The sequence below is a fragment of the Hemitrygon akajei genome, unplaced genomic scaffold (genome assembly GCF_048418815.1).
Source record: "Hemitrygon akajei unplaced genomic scaffold, sHemAka1.3 Scf000077, whole genome shotgun sequence".
In the NCBI taxonomy this organism is placed as follows: domain Eukaryota; kingdom Metazoa; phylum Chordata; class Chondrichthyes; order Myliobatiformes; family Dasyatidae; genus Hemitrygon; species Hemitrygon akajei.
In genome coordinates, this window is record NW_027331963.1 from 26340 (window position 1) to 46706 (window position 20367).

Here is a 20367-nt window from a genome sequence, read left to right on the forward strand (position 1 = left end):
CTTGCTTGTCAGATTCACTGCTGAACACACGTCACCACCTGCTAAACCATTACCAAGAAAGACGTCCACGCCGTCTCTCGGTAATTCTGACCGCACCCTTACTTCAACAGGTCCAGATACCAGGTCACATTTTAAAGTGATCCTGTGCAAAGGTACAGCTCCTGTCCATTTTCTGATGCCTCTTAATACCACCTCTCCAGTTTCCTCTACTTTCTTGTTCCGTCGATGTGTTGTGGCCATCCAGGTATGACCCCTCTGTCCTTCAGCTAGACCGTTCTTCTGTGGTGGTCTCGTCAGCCTGGCATGAGTGGACACGCACACAAGCCGGCACCGCCTTGCTATAACACTGTGAGTTAAACTGACCGATCCCTTTGTTCGTTCTCCGATGCCCCACACCTTCCCGTGGGATCCAGCACTCAAGCAGTGCTCAATAGTGTGCCTCCTAATGTGTCTGAAGGCTGTCTCCCCAGACATCACTTTTATCCCTACTCACGGGGTCTCAGGTGTCAATCAATTTTGAATGGCTGTGTCCATCAATCCAGCCCACTCCAGCTGTCCACTGAGGAATTTTAATGAACAGAACGGTACAAGATAAACAACCCTCTCAGAAGCCATAATTCTTTCAGATGTGGTGGATCAACAAGTCTCGCTCCCCTGCTTTATCTCTCTCTTATCTGCAGCAGATGTTCTAATTCCAGCATGTTTTCTCTCTCATTAACAGCATAGCAACAGTAACGGTTTGTGATTCTCCAAAGGGTGGGGGGGGGGGGTCATGGGCAAAGCTGCACCCTTCTGCCCATCAGAGCTGTTCATCCTTCGTGACAGCCCCATCCTTCTGAGAATTTTCACTAAGGTGAACATTAACTAATACAGCGTCTTGCAGGATTGCAGAGTTTAACAAAAATACAGAAGTGTTCTTAACTACATAGGTAATACAATTATACATTCAACTTAGCATCAACTTTAATATGTTGTATCTTAACATCAAATTCCTGTAGCATCAGACTCCAATCCAACAACCGCCCACCTCCTTTCTTTTCGTCAGCAAAAACAAAATACCAAAGGGCTGTGATCCTAGCCCAAGTGCACACTACAAAATGTGAACCAATGCTTGTGTAACTATACTGTGGTACATTACAGAAGTTTGTGCAAATACCAATCTCCATTTTACTTTCAAACCCAACAGTCAATCCTCCATGGTGTTTTCTTGATTATTCACATGCTTTGTCAAATTCCATCAAAACCAGATCCTGCCATTCAACGTGGCACCTGGTCAACCTTTGCCCCTTTTCCACTTTACTCTCACATGGTTAGCTTGCTCACCAGTATGGAATAGGCCTTCACATACTCCTTTCATAGGAGTTATCTTATCACCAATGTTTTCCAAACTTAGCCCTTTCTCTGAACTTCCACACAATTCTTTATTTTTGAACAAGTCATTAATTCTATCTTCAGGACCCTTTATTCTATTAGTTTTCAGTTTAACATCCATCTTTGTCAAAGCAACACCTTTGGTTCTGTCTCTCCAAATCACCTCCTTGAATAACATCAGGCAGTTGTTTACCTTTATATTCCAAAACAAACTGTAATTGCTTCACAGGCACCTTGTTAACAAGCCATTTTTCCTTCAGCCTGGTTACTGCTTCTAAAACCAATCCAGACTTTAAATTTTCTTTATTCAATTTAGAAAAACACCATTCCCTTCTCATTCAATAATATTCACATCACCAGTTTTCATCTCCTCACTAACTTTTAACACACCTTTTAATACAAACAACTGAGAATTCTTACTTTCCACTGGTACCAAGATTAACCCTTTCTTCACTAAACCAAGTCCATCTGACCCAAAAGGACTGCATTCCTTTTCAACTAAATCAGATACCTCAGACTTTTTCTGAGCTTCAACACTAGATCCAGTATCCTGTGACTCCACAGGTACTTCAACAACCTGAACACAAGCAAACGGGACATCTGCCTCTTCTAGGCTTCCAATACCTGTCCCCTTTTCAAATTCTAAGTTCCCCTGATCCTCCCAGTTACTCTCTGGGCAACTCCCCTTCGGAGTAAACTCAAACTTGCGGGTTAAAACAATCTCGTCTGCTAACCCAGCAGACTCCTTCAAGGTAATGGTATCCTTTTCATCTAGGACTGCCCTTACATCATTATCGGGAAAACATTTAAATTTTTCAACTTCTTCAAACAGTTCTGTCCAGCCAGACAGATCATCCGTGTCCAACCCTGGACCTTCCAACTGCCTCATCTGTTTCTCATCCTTACTCTGTGCCTCTATAAATTCCCTCTTGGCTAAGGGTAAATCTACCTCCTCTCCTTTACCTTCTTTCACCTCCCTATTCTCCGCTTTACCATCCCCTAACCCCTCTTGGTACAGGGTCGGTAAAAACGTCTCAGCCAAATCAACAGTGGACTCATTTAAACTATCTTCTTTCTCAGCCGCTTTTCTCTGCATGCTGCGAGTGATTGCGCATGCGGGATAGATCTGAGAATCTAGGGGCGGGTCCTCAGCACTCACAGGCTTACTTGTCAGCTTCACTGCTGAACACACGTCACCACCTGCTAAATCGTTACCAAGAAAGACGTCCACGCCGTCTCTCGGTAATTCTTACCGCACCCCTACTTCAACAGGTCCAGATACCAGGTCAAATTTTAAAATGATCCTGTGCAAAGGTACATCTTCTGTCCCTTTTCCTATGGCTCTTAATACCACCTCTCCTGTTTCAGGACCGAAATGTAGCACCTTACTTCGGATCAATGACTGGTCAGCCCCAGTATCCCTCCAGATTCTCACTGGAACTGGGGTTTCTCCTTCTTTCACAGACACCGCCCCTTCCGAAATAAATTTCTGACGGCCCTATCGTACTCTATCCACCTTGACCTCCCTCATCGATCTGCTGATCGACTCAATGCAACCTGTAGGGATCGCTGTTTCCCCTTTTCCTGTCTCCTTCTTCGGAGCAAAGCACTTAGATGTGATATGACCAACCTTTCCACAATTATAACAGGTCAAGCCAGGAACCTTCCTGCCAGCCTGCTTGTCCTCCTCCTTACCTTTACCACTAGCTCCCGGCTTATTCTCGACCTTAGCCGGTGGACTTTCTCTGCCGTCACTACTGCCTTTCTGGTAACTCTTATTTGGGGGAAACTTTGTCTTGTGGGTTAGGGCATATTCATCTGCTAACCTGGCAAATTCCGTTATCGACTTATTCGACTTCTCGTTCAGATACGTCCGGTTATTATCTGAAACACAACCTTTAAATTCTTCAATCAGAATTAACTCTCTTAAACGAGGGAAGTCCTCCTCCACCCTTTCTGCAGCGCACCAGCGATCCAAGAGCACACCCTTCTCATAGGCAAACTCTGTATACGTCTGATTCCACTGTTTCTTTAAATCTCTGATTTGTAGGCCCGAAGGATAGCCTGTTTTACTTCCTCATAATCCTCAGACGCTTCCATGGACAATGCCGCATATTCCCGTTGAGCCTTTCCTTTTAATACACTTTGTAACAACGCCACCCACTGATCTCTGGGCCACTTCTGATTCACGGCCACCTTTTCAAAATGCAAGAAGTAACTATCAACGTCCGTCTCCTCGAACGGAGTTACTAACCTAAACTCCCTACTAACGTTAAACTTCTCCGCTCGGTCTGCCCCGCTACCCACATGTTGCCATCTCTCCCTCTCGAACTGCCGTTGTTTCTCTTCCTCCTCCATCCTCCTTTCAGCTTCCTCTTTCCTCCTTTCAGCTTTCCTTTCTTCCTCCTCTGCTTCCAGCTGCCTCATCTGAAGTTCATGCTGCCTCTGCTTCACCATCTCAACCAACTCAGCTCTTTCTTCCTTCCTTTTCGCCTCCAACTCCTTTAACAGGATCACATTCTCCATTTTCCTCTTCATCTCCAATCTTATTTTTTCCATCTCTAACTGAGCTGCCCCATCAACTGGTTTCTTCTCCGGGAACAGGTTCAATGTATCAAGCGCGAACACAGCCTTAGATATATAACGCTGGGCTATGTACCTCTGTATCTCCCACTTTCTCATCGACGATTTCACCGCCGAGAGATTTAATCGTCTCGCAACACTCACAAATTCCAACTTCCTGGCATTCTCCAATGCCCCCAAAGTCGGGTTCTTTATAAATTTGTCTATTGCCATTTCCTCTGGTTCCAGTCTGGTTACCCACGCAACCAGATCAGATAATGGACTTATAGCCCAATTCACTGGACCCTTAATTTTTTTAATCAAATCCCGGACGAGCCCCCAATTTGTCTCGTACCCCGTAACTGGGTGTCTAACCAGCAGAGAAAGAAGTATCCGTTGGAGTCTGGTGGTACTATTTTCAAACAGTGTTTATTAGTAAAGTACACAAATCAATATCAATAATCGAAATATATATATAATACACGTTAGCAATACTGAACCAAAAAGTGTGGGTATCATAATAATCAATAATAAACAAGCTCTATCAATATCTAGTGGATAATGAATTGTCATATGTTAATATAAAGTTCAGTTCAATTCATACGTGCTGAGGTAGATGTTGGTCGTTGTGTTGTAATTATTAGAGAGAGAGAGAGAGAGAGAGAGAGAGAGAGAGAGAGAGAGAGAGAGAGAGAGAGAGAGAGAGAGAGAGAGAGAGAGAGAGAGAGAGAGAGAGAGAGAGAGAGAGAGAGAGCAAGATGTAACAGCTACAGGCAGGCAAACCTTCCTTTACGTTCTTGATCCGTCGATGTGTTGTGGCCATTCAGGTATGACCCCTCTGTCCTTCAGCTAGACTGTTCATCTGTGGTGAACTCGTCACTCTGGCATGAGAGGACACACACACAAGACCCCACCGGCCCTGCTATAACACCGTGAGTTAAACTGACCGATCCCTTTGTTCGGTCTCCAATGCCCCACACCTTCACGTGGGTTCCAACACTCAAGCAGTGCTCAATAGTGTGCCTCCTGGTGTGTCTGAAAGGGTGTTTCCCCAGACCTCACTATTATCCCTACTCACGGGGTTTCAGTTGTTCATCAATTTTGAATGGCTGTGTCCATCAAACCAGCCCACTCCAGCTGTCCACTGAGGAATTTTAATGAACAGAATGGTACAAGGTGAACAACCCTCTCAGAAGTCATAAGTCTTTCATAAGTCATAATATGGTGGATCAACAAGTCTCACTCCCCTGCTTTATCTCTCTCTTATCTGTAGCAGATGTTCCAATTCCAGCATGTTTTCTCTTACATCTCTCTCTCTCTCATTAGCAGCATAGCAACAGTAACGGTTTGTGATTCTCCAAAGGGGGGGGGGGGGGGACATGGGCAAATCTGTACCCTTCTGCCCATCAGAGCTGTTCAACCTTCGTAAAACTGGCGTCCACATCTGAGATGTGGAGGGTGTTTAAAGTCCATCTGCACGTGTATAGGACGTGTATATTCCAGTATGACAAAATGACGAGTTTGGCAGCGTCAGAGAACCTTAAATATCGTGAGAAGTGATTAATTTAGTCAAGCAGGAAAAGGAAAAGTATGTAAAGCTCAGGAAGGTCGAATCAAACAGAGCCCTCGAGAATGTGTGTGAGGTCCTTAATGAGTAACTTACATCAGTAGTTACCAAGGAGAAAGACAAGGAGGATAGGGAGACCAGTGCGGAGAGTACAAGTATACACAGGCATTTTGAAGTAAGGCAGGAGACAGTGTTGGGTCTCTTAGAGTGCATTAAGGCGTATAAGTCTCCAGGCCCTGATGGGATATACCACACGTTACAGAGAGAGGCAAGTGAAGAGATTGCTGGGGCCTTGACCAATACACTTGTGACCAGCCTAGCCACAAGCAAACTCCGGGAGAACTGGCTGGTACCTCACATTGATCCGTCATTCAAGACGTGATCCAGGGAATAATCCTGATGAACATTGAAACTGCCGAGATACAGTCGAATATGAACCAAGTGCTGATAAATGGGACCAATGTAGACAGTGAGTGGATGGTCAGAACAGGTAAGGCCTGCCAAAGGCCTGTTCCCGTGCTGTGTGATCCACCACTTCGGACACGCTAAATTAAGGATGGTGGCACCACAAGACATTGATTTAAAAACTCCACATCCCTCTCCAATTTGAAATAAACCAGACTGAACCCCTTTGTTACCACTGCGAATATCTGTTTCTGTCAAGGTAACATACAGATTGGACACTTCAGCTAAACAACTGGCAATTGATGAACTTCCTTAGTCTTCTTCCATTAATGCTGCTTCCTTACAGCAAAACTAACCCTCTCATTGTGTCAGAATCAGTGATTTAAACCGGCCCCAAACATTATGCTTTTATCTGCACATTTCCCTGCACATTGTAACTTGAACCATCTCACTGAGAGTCTGATGGAGACACAACTCCTGCCCCCAACACATGTGATCACATCTCCCCTGCTTCTGACATTTCCAATTCCCTCAGAATGCTTTTCTGATTCAGTCTGAAGGTTATGGTCCATTCAACACGTTCTCAGAGCTGACAAACCATGTCTTCCCACTGGCTCTTCCACCTCTTTCCTCCCCCTCCAGCCCTGACAAACCGTGTCTTCCCACTGGCTCTTCCACCTCTTTCCTCCCCCTCCTGCCCTGACAAACCGTGTCTTCCCACTGGATCTTCCACCTCTTTCCTCCACCTCCAGCCCTGACAAACCATGTCTTCCCACTGGCTCATCCACCTCTTTCCTCCCCCTCCAGCCCTGACAAACCGTGTCTTCCCACTGTCTCTTCCACCTCTTTCCTCCACCTCCAGCCCTGACAAACCATGTCTTTCCACTGGCTCTTCCACCTCTTTCCTCCCCCTCCTGCCCTGACAAACTGTGTCTTCCCACTGGCTCTTCCACCAATTTCCTCCTCCTCCAGCCCTGACAAACCGTGTCTTCCCACTGGCTCTTCCACCACTTTCCTCCCCCTCCTGCCCTGACAAACCGTGTCTTCCCACTGGCTCTTCCACCTCTTTCCTCCACCTCCAGCCCTGACAAACCATGTCTTCCCACTGGCTCTTCCACCTCTTTCCTCCACCTCCAGCCCTGACAAACCATGTCTTCCCACTGACTCTTCCACCTCTTTCCTCCCCCTCCAGCCCTGACAAACCATGTCTTCCCACTGGCTCTTCCACCTCTTTCCTCCCCCTCCAGCCCTGACAAACCATGTCTTCCCACTGGCTCTTCCACCTCTTTCCTCCACCTCCAGCCCTGACAAACCATGTCTTCCCAGTGGCTCTTCCACCTCTTTCCTTCCCCTCCAGCCCTGAGAAACCATGTCTTCCCACTGGCTCTTCCACCTCTTTCCTCCCCCTCCAGCCCTGACAAACCATGTCTTCCTACTGGCTCTTCCACCTCTTTCCTCCCCCTCCAGCCCTGACAAACCATGTCTTCCCACTGGCTCTTCCACCTCTTTCCTCCACCTCGAGCCCTGACAAACCATGTCTTCCCACTGGCTCTTCCACCTCTTTCCTTCACCTCCAGCCCTGACAAACCATGTCTTCCCACTGGCTCTTCCGCCTCTTTCCTCCCCCTCCAGCCCTGACAAACCATGTCTTCCCACTGGCTCTTCCACCTCTTTCCTCCACCTCCAGCCCTGACAAACCATGTCTTCCCACTGGCTCTTCCACCTCTTTCCTCCACCTCCAGCCCTGACAAACCATGTCTTCCCACTGGCTCTTCCACCTCTTTCCTCCCCCTCCAGCCCTGACAAACCGTGTCTTCCCACTGGCTCTTCCACCTCTTTCCTCCATCTCCAGCCCTGACAAACCATGTCTTCCCACTGGCTCTTCCACCTCTTTCCTCCACCTCCTGCCCTGACAAACCATGTCTTCCCACTGGCTCTTCCACCTCTTTCCTCCACCTCCAGCCCTGACAAACCATGTCTTCCCAGTGGCTCTTCCACCTCTTTCCTTCCCCTCCAGCCCTGAGAAACCATGTCTTCCCACTGGCTCTTCCACCTCTTTTCTCCCCCTCCAGCCCTGACAAACCATGTCTTCCTACTGGCTCTTCCACCTCTTTCCTCCCCCTCCAGCCCTGACAAACCATGTCTTCCCACTGGCTCTTCCACCTCTTCCCTTCACCTCCAGCCCTGACAAACCATGTCTTCCCACTGGCTCTTCCACCTCTTTCCTCCCCCTCCAGCCCTGAGAAACCATGTCTTCCCACTGGCTCTACCACCTCTTTCCTTCCCCTCCAGGGAAGCTGCATTTCCATAAGACCTCCTTCCAATCAGGCACTGATTTATCAATGCTGGAATCTTTCCTGTAATACCATGGGCTCCTAGCTTGTTAAACAGCCTCAAGTGTGGCACCTTGCCACAGGCCTTTCGAAAATCCAAGTACCCAACATCAACGTATTCACCTCTCTCTATCCTGCTTGTTCTTTCTTCAAATAAAAATAGCCGAATATCCTGCTACTAATTCAATATGCCAGCAACCACCTCCGACAAATAAGAGACACCGTGAATTTAATGTTTCGAGTGTTTCCATCACTCACTGATGAAAAACGGTTGCTGTATGTGTAAAGTAAATGCGATATCAGGCAAATTCACCAGCAGGAAATGGTGTAAATTTCATATGATGGCGCTGTGATCCTGCAATTTGTTTCCAGTGAGTGAACAATAAACTGAAGGAGAAGGGCATCCTTATCTTGCTGTCGACTTTGACCGGTTATTATCTCTGGCAGATGGTAATCTCGACACAACCTCTCCCCAATTGCCCATTACCCAAAGGTAACAACTGCGAGCAACTGTTAAAGATGGCTTTTAAATGGGCCAACTTAAATCAGTGCAGGTCCAGGCTACGGGGGCACAGTTAAATCTGGAGAAAGGGAATGTCCGCTGATCAAAAGAGAACATTATTCCAAATGCATAATATTTCATCAGAGTTGAGAGCGCCCTTGCTTCTGCCGTCTCTGTGCAATAAACCCACAGCGATCTTTGCCCTGAGCTGTCGCTGGAGTTTATAATCTGACAATAAACTGGTCCCAAGGTGAACAATAACTCAAAGCGACGGCACCAACCGAACGGAACCAGGATGTGGGTTATGAATCCTCTCTGGAGGTGGTAAAATGTCGCGGACTGAAGTATTGATTCTAGTTCGGACCACAAGTTAGAAAGACTCATTGAAGCAAGGTGAGTCTTTGTGTGGTTTAACCCAAGCGTTGTGGAACAAGCTGTGGCGTTACATGCTGAATAGACTGAAATTCTGGTTTATGAGCGTGTTATCAACTGAACATTGCTCAGGGTGTGTTCACTTACTGTTAGGGACATAAAATTCAGATACTCGGATTCACTGAAACCAGACCCCGGAGTCCTGCATCAGGTAGGAACATGGACTGTATTCGGCAATGTTATGGTGTTTTAATAAGCCTACTTCTAACGGCAGTATTTCTAATATTTATACCATATCAATATTACCATTGAAATCGCGCGGCTTTACGGATCTGCGCGCTCGATTATTCTGTATGTGTTTTTTCAGGGAAGACGAGGTAGATCTGACCGTGATATTTATATTAAGAAATAATGTGATAATTCTTACTGGCCGTAGACAAAAATAGCAAATTCTACACTCAGTGGGCGCTTTACTGTGTATCTCCTGTACCTAATAATGTGACCACTGAGTGCATGTCCGGGAGCATCTGCTGCTGTTCCCCGTCGGCTTCAATGCTGACCTCTACTCTGTGTTCGCTGGAACTCGATAAAGACGGGGAGTTGATTGTATGCGAGGTCATTTAGATGAAGGTGAGGAGATTTTATCCGCTGGTGGTTACATAAATGAATTAAGTTTATGCTGGAGACATCGAACATCACCTGGATTCCGAACAGGAATGTGGGGAACATGTTTGCTGCTGTAAGGGGAAACAGTTTTTTTTTTTTCCACTGAGGTGGAACTAGTGTCTCTTTTCCTCAAAGGGAAAGAGAAGAAGAGTTTTCTTTCAATGTGGTTAATTCGGCAGCGCACAGATCCTCGACAGGCAACGGAGTGAAGTGCTGCAGCCGGTCGCAGGGATGTGTCACTGAGATCACGGTCCAGCTGTGATCATAGAGAATGGCGGAACAGGACTGACGGGGCGAATGTCCTGTTACTACTTCAATAGTCCAGTAGCACACTCTGACAAATAAGAGACCCGGTTTATTTAACATTTGATGTTTTTCCTTCGATCTCAGACGAGGAACGGTAGATGTTTTTGTAAAATAAGTGCAATTCCTGCCAAATTGGACGGCGGGATAGGGTCATGATTTCATATGATTCTAATTTGCCATGGTAACTTGTTTCCAGTAAGCGAGCAATAATCTGAAGGGGAAGGGCGTTCATATCTCGCTGTCGACTTTGACCGGTTGTTATCTCTGGGAGATGGTTATCTCGGCACAGTTGCTCCACAATCGGCCCATTACTGTAATGGACCAACTGCGGACTTCTGTTAAAAATGGTTCTTTCTGAACAGGCTGACCATCAAGTCAGCTTCAGGCAGCCGGGGCAGACTTAGGGAATGCCCAGTGTTCAAAAGGAAAAAATATATATATAAGTGACTCCAAATGCATAATATTTTACAATCGCCCTTCCTTCTGCTCTCTCTGTGCAATAAACCCACAGCGATCTTTGTCCTGAGCTGTACCTGGAGTTTATAACCCGACAATAAACTGGTCCCAAGGCGAACAATAAATCAAAGGGAAGACACCAACAGAACCGAACCAGGATACGGGTTGTGCTCCCTCCCTGGAGCAGATCAAATTTTCGAGAGAAAGGTAATCATTGCATCGGGCAGTGAAGTCGTACTCTTGGCTCGAACCACATGTTAGAAACGAGTTTTTGCGTTTTTCACGACAAGCGTTGTGGAACAAGATGTGGCGTTACATGCTGAATAGACTGAAGCTCAGGTTTATGAGCGTGTTATCAACTGAACATTGCTCAGGGTGTGTTCCCTTACTGGTAGGGACATAAAATTCAGATACTCGGATTCGCTGAAACCAGACTCAGGAGTCCAGCACCAGGTAAAAACAGGGACTGTACGGGGCTGTGTTGTGGTGTTTCAATAAGCCCACTTGTCACGGCAAGTATTTCTAGTTTTTCTACCGCATCAATACTATCAGTTGCTGTTCCAGGGGAAGCTGTAACAGGTGAAGTTGGTTAAGGTATTGTTATGAGGTGGAACTGTTTTCAAAGGAAATGAGAAGCAGGGTTTTGTTTTTTCAATGTTTTAAATTCCGCAGGACACAGATTCTGGACAGGCAAGGGAGTGAAGTGTTGCAGGCGGTCGCAGGGACGTGTCACTGAGATCTCAGTCCAGCTGTGATCATAGAGAATGGCGGAACAGGACTGAGGGGGTGAATGTCCTGTTACTAATTCCACACTCTATGTGGTGGAACTTGTGTGTGTTTGGAATTCTCTTCCTCAAAGGAAACGAGAAGCAGGGATTATTTTCAGTGAGTTTAATTCCGCAGCGGAGAGATTTGTGACAGGCAAGGGAGTGAATTGGTCTAGGCGGTGGCAGGGACGGGTCACTGAGATCACAGTCCTGCTGTGATCATAGAGAATGACGGAACAGGACTGAGGGGGCGAATGTCCTGTTACTAATTCAACATACCAGCAGCACACTCTGACAGAGAAGAAACGCAGTGAAATTAATGTTTTTACCCATCGTTCTCTGACGAGGAACGATACAAGTTCTTGTAAAATAAATGCGATGATGTTGGATGCATGTGTGAAGTAAATGGGTTGCCAGGCAAATTTGCCATCGGGATATGATCATAATTTCATATGATTGCTTCTCTGATGTGGCAACTTGTTTCCCGTCAATGAGCAATAAGCTGAAGGAGAAGGGCGTCCTTATCTCGCTGTTGACTTTGACCGGTGGTTATCTCTGGGAGATGGTTATCTCGGGACAGTTGCTCTCCAGTCGGCCGATTACTGCAATGGTCCAACTGCGGACTACTGTTAAAGATGGCTCGTTATAAACGGGGTGACCTTGAAGTCTACTCCAGGCAGAGGGGTCACAGTAAAATCTGGAGAAAAGGAATGCCTCCTGTTCAAAAGAGAACATTATTCCAAATACGTAATATTCAATCAGTATTGAGAGCGCCCTTCCTTCTGCTGTCTCTGTGCAATAAACCCACAGCGATCTTTGCCCTGAGCTGTCGCTGGAGTTTATAATCTGACAATAAACTGGCCCTAACTGGTACAATAAATTGAAGTGACGATGCCAACCCAACCGGACCAGGATGCGGGTTGCGATTCCTCTCCAGAGCAGATCAAGTATTCTGGAGAGAGGAAATTACTGCACCGCTTGCACTGCAGTATCAATTCTGGTTCAGACCGCTTGTAAGAGTGACTTGTTCATGCAAATTAAGCTATTATGTGGTTTAACACAAGCGTTGTGGAACAGGGTGTGGCGTTACATCCTGAATAGACTGAAGTTCAGGTTTATGAGCGTGTTATCAACTGAACATTGCTCAGGGTGTGTTCACTTACTGTTAGGGCCATAAAATTCAGATGTTCGGATTCGCTGGAAACAGAATCAGGAGTCCAGCACCAGGTAAGGACAGGGTCATAGGGGAAATGTTATGGTGCTTTATTACGCCCACTGGTCACCCTAGTAGTGCTATTGTTTCTATCAGTTCAATATTGTCCTTAGGGTTGCGTGGATTGACGAATATGTGTGTTTTATTCTGTTTGTGTATTTTTAAACAAATACTTTATATATCTGGCAGTGATATTTAGGATAATAATTCCTGTAATAAATCTCACTGGCAGTTGATAAAAGTATGGAAGTCTACACTCAGGGGCACGTTTTTATGTACCCCTGTACCTAATGATGTGACACGGAGTGAATGCTCGGGGTTCACTGCGGCTGTACTCCGTCCACATTCTATGTTAGGTGCTCAGTGACTCTCTCTTGCACTCCGCTGTTAGAGTGCATGGTTCTTTGAGTTCCTGCCGCTTTCCTGTCGGATTTAATCAGTCTGGCCAATCTCACTGAGCTCTCTCATTAACGCGGCCTTAAGAAACGCTGTTCACTGGATTTTCCTTTGGTTTGATTCCGGACCATTCTCAGTAAACCGACAGATTTATACGTGAAAATCAAAGCTGCTGATCAGTTTCCGTAACACTCAGACCACCCGGTCTGGCACCAGCCATCACTCCACGGTCAACGTCACTTACATCACATTTATTTCCTCTTCAGATGTTTGGCCTGAATAACAACTGAACCCGTTGATCATATCTGCATGTGTTTGTGCTTTGAGCTGCAGGCAGATGATTAACAGATTCGTATTAATGAGCTGGTATAGAGTTGTACCGAACAAAGAGGCCATTTAGTGCATTTCCCATTTAGGCAAACCCTCACCCATCTCGAATATGAACACGGATGAGATCTGGGCCTGATTATTGATGATTTGCATGTTTGTAACAACAGCCTGTCGCTGACAAGGCAGTGGACAAAACACTGTTATAAGGTGGGGATAATCTGGAGAGAGAGACCCGTCACTGTTCCCTCTAAACTGCGCGTCTGCATAACCAAAACGCTCCCACGAACGGAGTTTCTAGCACTTTATAAGAGGACGCAAGAATATGGCATTGGGGCGAAAAAAAAATCAACCATGATTGAATGATGGAGGAGACTCGATGGACTGAATCACTTCATTCTGCTTAGATATCATCATGACTGAATGATGAGTCCTTTGTATCCCGTATCAGGATTTGTGACGTATGAGGGACAATTACAGATTTGTTCCATGAGATTCTTTTATTTGTCTTCAGCGTTTAAATTTCAGTGAGATTCGCTTTTGAAAAAATTGAGCAGAAATATTTTTTCTCCTTTGTATTGTTAATGTGCTTCATTATCTCCCTGGTTAAAGTTAGACCTGCGGTGAGAGATTTATTGGAAGAAAAGCCCACAGCTGGAAAGAAGCCACGACTGAGAACGAGGGAACAGCGACAAGTGAACCAGCCCGAGGACCGAGAGTACCAACTGAAGAGAACCCTCTGACTCAGAGTTTTCATTGATTCAGTCAGGAGTAAGTTTGGTGAGTCTCATTCACTCGAACACTGGTCCTGTAAACATTACATATCTTTACAAAGGAAGGTACGAAATAGGAGTAATGCCTCTGTCAGTCCCAGTTGCAATCACTCCAGGTCTGGTAATGTGCTTTCAGAAGCCCAGCTCTTTACAGTCACTCACATTCTCTCAGTCTTTGCTCATTTGAAGGTCCTGCATCATCTGAAGAAGCTTTTGGTTAGTTCTGATGTTTCCTTGTTACGTTATAATCATCTCAAAATGCGTTGACAATTTCCTCCCTTTATAAGAAGCCCCAAGTGTGTCGTGTTGTAGTGATTGTAGAAATGTGGAATTACCATGAACTGCAGCAACATGCCCTTGATCCCATTGGCTATTGCAATCTGCAGTGATATACTTACCCTCGAATATATCGTCGCGTAGGCCTCTGCTGAGAACAGACCATTTATAAAGCAAAATATCCCACCTCTGCATTTTATTCAGTCCTCACTAGCACATGGCAACCCATAATTTACATTGACATACCTCGACCTCATCAAGTACTTTTCTGCTAATTACATTGTCAGAACCTGTGAACGTGACATTAGCAGAGATGGAAATTCAAAGTTATTTTCCCATGGATGCTGTGCATGGGACTTCAGCAAAGCCTTTGACAAGGTGTCACAAGGCAGCTTGGTCTCGGTGATCAGGTCCCATGCTGTCCGGAGAGAGCAAATTGGATGTATTCAACATTAGCTTCAAGGTAGCAAGCAAAGAGTGCTGGTTGAAGGTTTCTCCTCGCAATGGAGGCGAGTAATTAACGGTGTGCCGTGAGGCTACAAATTGGGACCTTTGATATTCGTTATTTTATAGCAATGATTTGGATGCGGTTGCACAAGGATTACTTGGCAGGTAATTTCGCAGAATGCACAACATTAGTAGTTGCTGTTCACAGAGAAGATTATCGTAGCATCTAGGGGATCTAAATGGACAGGGGCTGGTAAAGAGATTGCAAACCCAATCTGATCAGCAGCGGATTCATGCAGATGTTGGGGATCATGTGGAGGAAACAGCCAGAGGAAGTTGATGAGGCAGGTGCAGTTGCATAATTCAAAAAGCAGTTGGGGTGTGTAGATGGAGTGAAGAGGCCAGAAGGGAGATGGCCCCATCACAGGAAATTGTGACCATCTCAGTGAGCACTGTGGTTGGCATTGTCTCGTTGGGCTGAACGCTCTGAATTTGGATTTTATTGCTCTGTGACTCTGTCAGTAGATGCCCCAGGTATCAGTGGACAGATATGGTGTGGAAGTGGTTACTAACAGGGAATGTTTGGTCCCCATGCCAAATGCTACAGGGGATGGAAATACTGTCATATTTGCAAAGTAGTCGTACTCTCTAACTCACTGTCTGCTTGTTGTGAAATTTAGAGCCTCACCAGCAGGTGGAGCTGTCCTGCAGAGCGACCAAAGTGTAAACAAGACGACGACAATCAACAATCGCCAGTCAGAATCAGAATGGACAAAGGTATGATCACAGGGATCTTTGAATTAAACTTTTGTCGCGTTTGTACGCAATAGTTCAGATGAAAAAAACTGACACAGGTTTTAACAGTGCATAGAAAAGTTTCATCCAGCAGTGTCATTTATCCCACTGGTAAAGCGGTCTTGAGTAATTGATCAACCCAACAGTTCCAGCGCAGGGACCTGACACCAGTAATGGTCGAATCACTCCGCTCATCATACAAAGCTTCAGCTGAGTGAAAGGAGCAGGGGCTCCTGAATCAGGTGGTCGCGAGTGAAACACAGACAGGAATGTGACAGCGATCTTGTGGTTTATGTAAATGTTCAGGGTCAGGGTCCATTTCACCTCCAGTCAGACCCTGAGGTGTAAGACATCTTCAACTTTCGTTAATAAAATTCAGAAGCAGATGATAGGAGCATTTCCGGGATTTCCGAGATTCTATGATAACACGGCATTTCTGGTTTTGGAAGGAAAGCTACCAACTCCCCCTGGTTTTTCTTGCCTGCTACACAAAGGAGGGGGGTGTCACTGAAATCTGTTTTCTGTAGCGGAGCGGAGATCATTGCCGGTGCTGAGAATGGCTGAGGATCAGGAGGCAGCTCATTGTAGATACACTTGTGATCTGCTTCGGAGTTTTAACATCCCTGTGAATGTCTGGGCTGTGGAGAAATGGTGAACCTGAGTTTCTAAATTTTTCCCTCTTGATATGATCTTCTATCTGAATTTAAATTCCCGGGATCTTGGCTGGGAAACCCGGCATAACCAATGACCAAATGTCTGTGTCACCTGTAGACATTGAGATTGTGCTCAAATCTGAGATTCCAGCTGGAATAAAAAAGATGCTCCAGCCTGGAAACGGGTCCTTTGGCCCATATAATCCATGCTGATCTAAATGTCCCATTTTCCTGCAGTTTTCCTAAATTTCCCTAGTAAACTTCTTCTCCTCTTTTTCCTGCCCACATGCTCTCAATTTTGTAATTTTATTTGTGTTTGATGCCTCCTCTGGATGCATGTAATTTATACCCATCAGCCACCACGTGGAAAAATGCCCCTTTGGTCCCTTTTAAATCTCTGCCCTCGAGTCTCAGACTCCCTTACCCGGGGAAAAAGACTGTGACCATCTACCCTATCTGCACCCCTGATTACTCTATGTGTGTGTGTAAGGTTTCCCTTCAAGCTCCTGAGCTCCAGGGCAAGCTGTCCCAGCCCAACCATATAACACAAAAAAACAACACCCTAGCCCAGTACCGTAGTGTTCATTCTTCACTACACACTTTCCAGCTTCATCACCTCCATCCTATAGATTAGCAAGTGCAACAACACACAAAGCTCTATAACCAAGACTTTGCCAATGACATGCAGAGTTGTTACATGATGATCAGCAGGTAGGGGAGAAGATGGCAACCAGGGGTAGGTCAGCATAGATCGTAAAGGAATGGTCAGCCTGCGACCCAGGGGACCGGACGACGTGCGTCTCAAGGTAATGGTCAGTCGGTGACCAAGGGGACTGGAGAAAGCAACTCCAGTCCCCTTGTCCAGTCTCCAGCCCCTCATGTGACAAAGCAACTGGAGAATGTGTGATCCAGCAGACTGGACCATGTGTAATCCCGTTGCTGGTCTTTGTGTGACACAGACTACTGCACAGTTAGTGACCGAGGGAGATTTTAGCTTGTGGAAGATAATCACAGTGATATTTCCCAGTATCACCGGACACCGGTGCACTATGATCCCCTGGTCATCCGTGCGTTCAACTGCTGTGATTGGTATTACCGTGCTTATCGTGCTATTTTACTGGGAGTAAATGTGTCCGGTCACCGGCTTATCGGGATGGTCACCTGACAGGATGTACGGTTCACATTAACCAGCACATTTCCACTCCAAATCTGGTCACAACACAGAGGAAAAAAAAAACACACACAACAACTACACTAAACTACACACTAATCTAGGACTGCATAAAGTGCACGAAACAGTGCAGGCATTACAATAAATAATAAACAGGACAATAGGGCAAGGTGTCAGGCCAGGTGCTGGGTATTGAGGAGTCTGATAGCTTGGGGGAAGAAACTGTTACATAGTCTGGTCGTGAGATCCCGAATGCTTCGGTGCATTTTCCCAGATGGCAACAGGGAGAAGAGATTGTATGAGGGGTGCATGGATCCTTTATAATGCTGTTGGCTTTACGGATGCAGCGTGTGGTGTACATGTCCGTAATGGCGGGAAGAGAGACCCCGCCATTCTCAGCTGACCTCAGTATACGCTGCAGGGTCTTGCGATCTGAGATGATGCAATTCCCCAACCAGGCTATGATGCAGCTGCTCAGGATGCTCTCAATACAACGACCTTAGAATGTGATGAGGATGGGGGGTGGGAGATGGACTTTTCTCAGCCTTCGCAGAAAGTGGAGACGCTGCTGGGCTTTCTTTGCTATGGAGCTGATGTTGAGGGACCACTTGAGATTCTCCGCTAGATGAACACCAAGAAATTTGTTTTGTTCACATTCAGAGACAGGCTGCTGGCTCTGCACCGGTCCGTTAGCTGCTACACCTCCTCTCTGTAAGCTGACTCGTCGTTCTTGCTGTGTGTTGCAGCACAGTCATGGGTCAGCAGAGTGAACAGCAGTGGTCTGTGCACACAGCCGTAGGGGGACTGTGATGGTGTTGGAGATGGAGAATTAATCCAATTTTGTATCTGTAGGCAGGTTCAAGACACAGTTTTTTTGTTGAGTTGGGTGAGAGCGGTGGAGACGAGGGATATCTGAGTTCAAGCCAACATTTTCCTTTTTATATTCACAGAGCCACAGTTTACAATCTCCGACCTCCTGGCACAGGGGGAGGAATATCGACTGTACCAACTGACAAAGTTCTACAGGGACAGACTCAAACAAGCAATTGAAGAAAAGTTTGAGAGACTGGGTTGGATGTTGACAAAGGAGGGACATTTCAGTAGACAAGAAAATGAGGTGAGTGCAGTCCGTGTGTTGTCACAGATCTGCTGGTATCAGAGGGAATAGTGATCAACATTAATCTCCTGCACGTTTTAGGAGATCGACTTGGGAATGGAGACTTTGATCTCTCACTTGTCTCTCGCAGATCTGGTTTCAGTTGTTAAGGTGGGGAGCACTGGGAACTGCAGGTTTAGCATCACCTTTTCTTGTATCACCTGCTGTATTTATCAGTGTGAAGTAAGAGCAGTGGCTGCATATCTGGACTTCCAAAAGGCAATCAGTCTGAAACTAATTTCAAATCTTGGCTGAACCGTCGGGTAGCTTCACGTCATCTCATTAATCCAGGATGAGTATTAAACTGTCAATTGGGCCAACTGGCTTCACTGCGGTACCTGAGGGAGGGAAACCAGCTAACCACAGCTTGTCTTGGTTCCGTGAGTTCCCAAACAATGTGTGGCTGACTTGTCATAGTCACAGCAAAGTACAGTGCAGAAACAGGCCTTTTGGCCCATCTATTCCATGCCAGACTACAGAATCTACTTATTCCCATTGAACTGCACCGGGCCATGGCGCTCTATACGCTCATTACGCAAGCATCTGTTCAGAATTCTCTTAACCACTTGCACTACTTGCCCTGCTAGCTAGTTTCGCACTCTCACCACCCTCTGAGTAAACCGGTTTCACTTTTGTACCTTTTGAACTTTTCACCTTTCACCCTTTGGTGATAACTTCTTGTTGTAGTACCTCTTTACCTCAGTACAAAATGCCTGCTTGCATTTATCCTATCTATATCCCAATGTAATTGTCTATACTTCTATCAAATCTCCGCTCAATCTTTCATGTCCCAATGAATAAAGTCCTAATCAGTTCACTCTTTTCTTATAACTTAGGTCTTCCAGTCCAGGTAACATCCTTGTAATGTTTTTTTTCTGTACTCTTTCAAACTTATTTCCATCTGTCCTGCAGGTCGGTGTGCAGAACTGCACATAATATGCAAATTAGGCCTCTCCAACGTCTTATACAACATCATATCGTACACGATATTTTCAATTAACAAGGATAATGCGCTAAGAAACTTTCTTTCAGAGCCTATCAACATTTGCTGCCACTTTCAATGGCTTATGTACCTGTATTCCCAAATCACTTTGTTCTACCGGTCGCTGTGTAAGATCTACCCTGATTGGTCCATCCAAAGTGCAACATCTTGCACCTGTCTGCATTAAATTGCATCGGCCCCTTTTAAACCCATTCTCCGGTTGGTCCAGACATCACTGCAAGCTCTTGTAATCTATCTCTTTGTCAACTGCTCCTTTCCAATGTTGTAGTCATCAGCAAATTTGCTGATGCTGTTAACCGTAATTTCATCCAGATCATTGATATAGACGACAAACAACAACAGGCACAGCACCGATCCCCCTGACACTGCACGAGATAGAGGAGCCAATCAGAAATGCAACAGTCTATAGTGACACTCCGGATTCTTTCCAAAAAGTTAGTGTCTAATCCAGTTTACTATTTTATCTTGAATGCTAAGCAACTGAATCTTCTAGACCAACCTCCTATACGGGACCTTGTGAAATACCGTGCTGAAGTCCATGTAGACAATATCCACAACATTGCCTTCATCAACTTTCCTGGTAACTTCCTCGAAAAACTCTGAGATTGATTAGATGTGAAAGATCACGCACAAAGCTGGTATCTTAAGACCACAAACATCAATAGTTTCATCTAAAAGGGCAGAAGAAAGCACAAAACATAAAATAAATCTGGTGCCTAGCTGATATCTCATGATCCCAAAAAATCAACAGGTTGTCCTGAAAGGGAAGAAGATCAATAGGATTTCCTGAAAGGGAAGGGGCAAACAAAAAAAAAGCGCTATCTTGCTGAATATCTGACTAATGAGAGAC

General features: G+C 45.7%; 1 protein-coding gene across 3 annotated transcripts in view; it reads left to right on the forward strand.

Annotated features, from left to right (window-relative positions):
* Positions 1–9254: 9254 nt before the first annotated feature.
* LOC140722464 (NACHT, LRR and PYD domains-containing protein 3-like) overlaps positions 9255–20367 on the forward strand; it is a 28832-nt gene continuing 17719 nt past the window's right edge. The window contains exons 1-4 of one of the 3 annotated variants that reach the window (XM_073037202.1): positions 9255–9323; positions 13856–14023; positions 15420–15516; positions 18309–18475. In XM_073037202.1, coding sequence (XP_072893303.1) covers positions 15507–15516; positions 18309–18475 — 177 coding nt within the window. In that variant the 5' untranslated portion in view covers positions 9255–9323; positions 13856–14023; positions 15420–15506. Of the gene's footprint in view, positions 9324–10677; positions 10748–12517; positions 12535–13855; positions 14024–15419; positions 15517–18308; positions 18476–20367 lie in introns of those variants that run through there. The other 2 variants (XM_073037203.1, XM_073037204.1) reach the window with 2 other exon arrangements.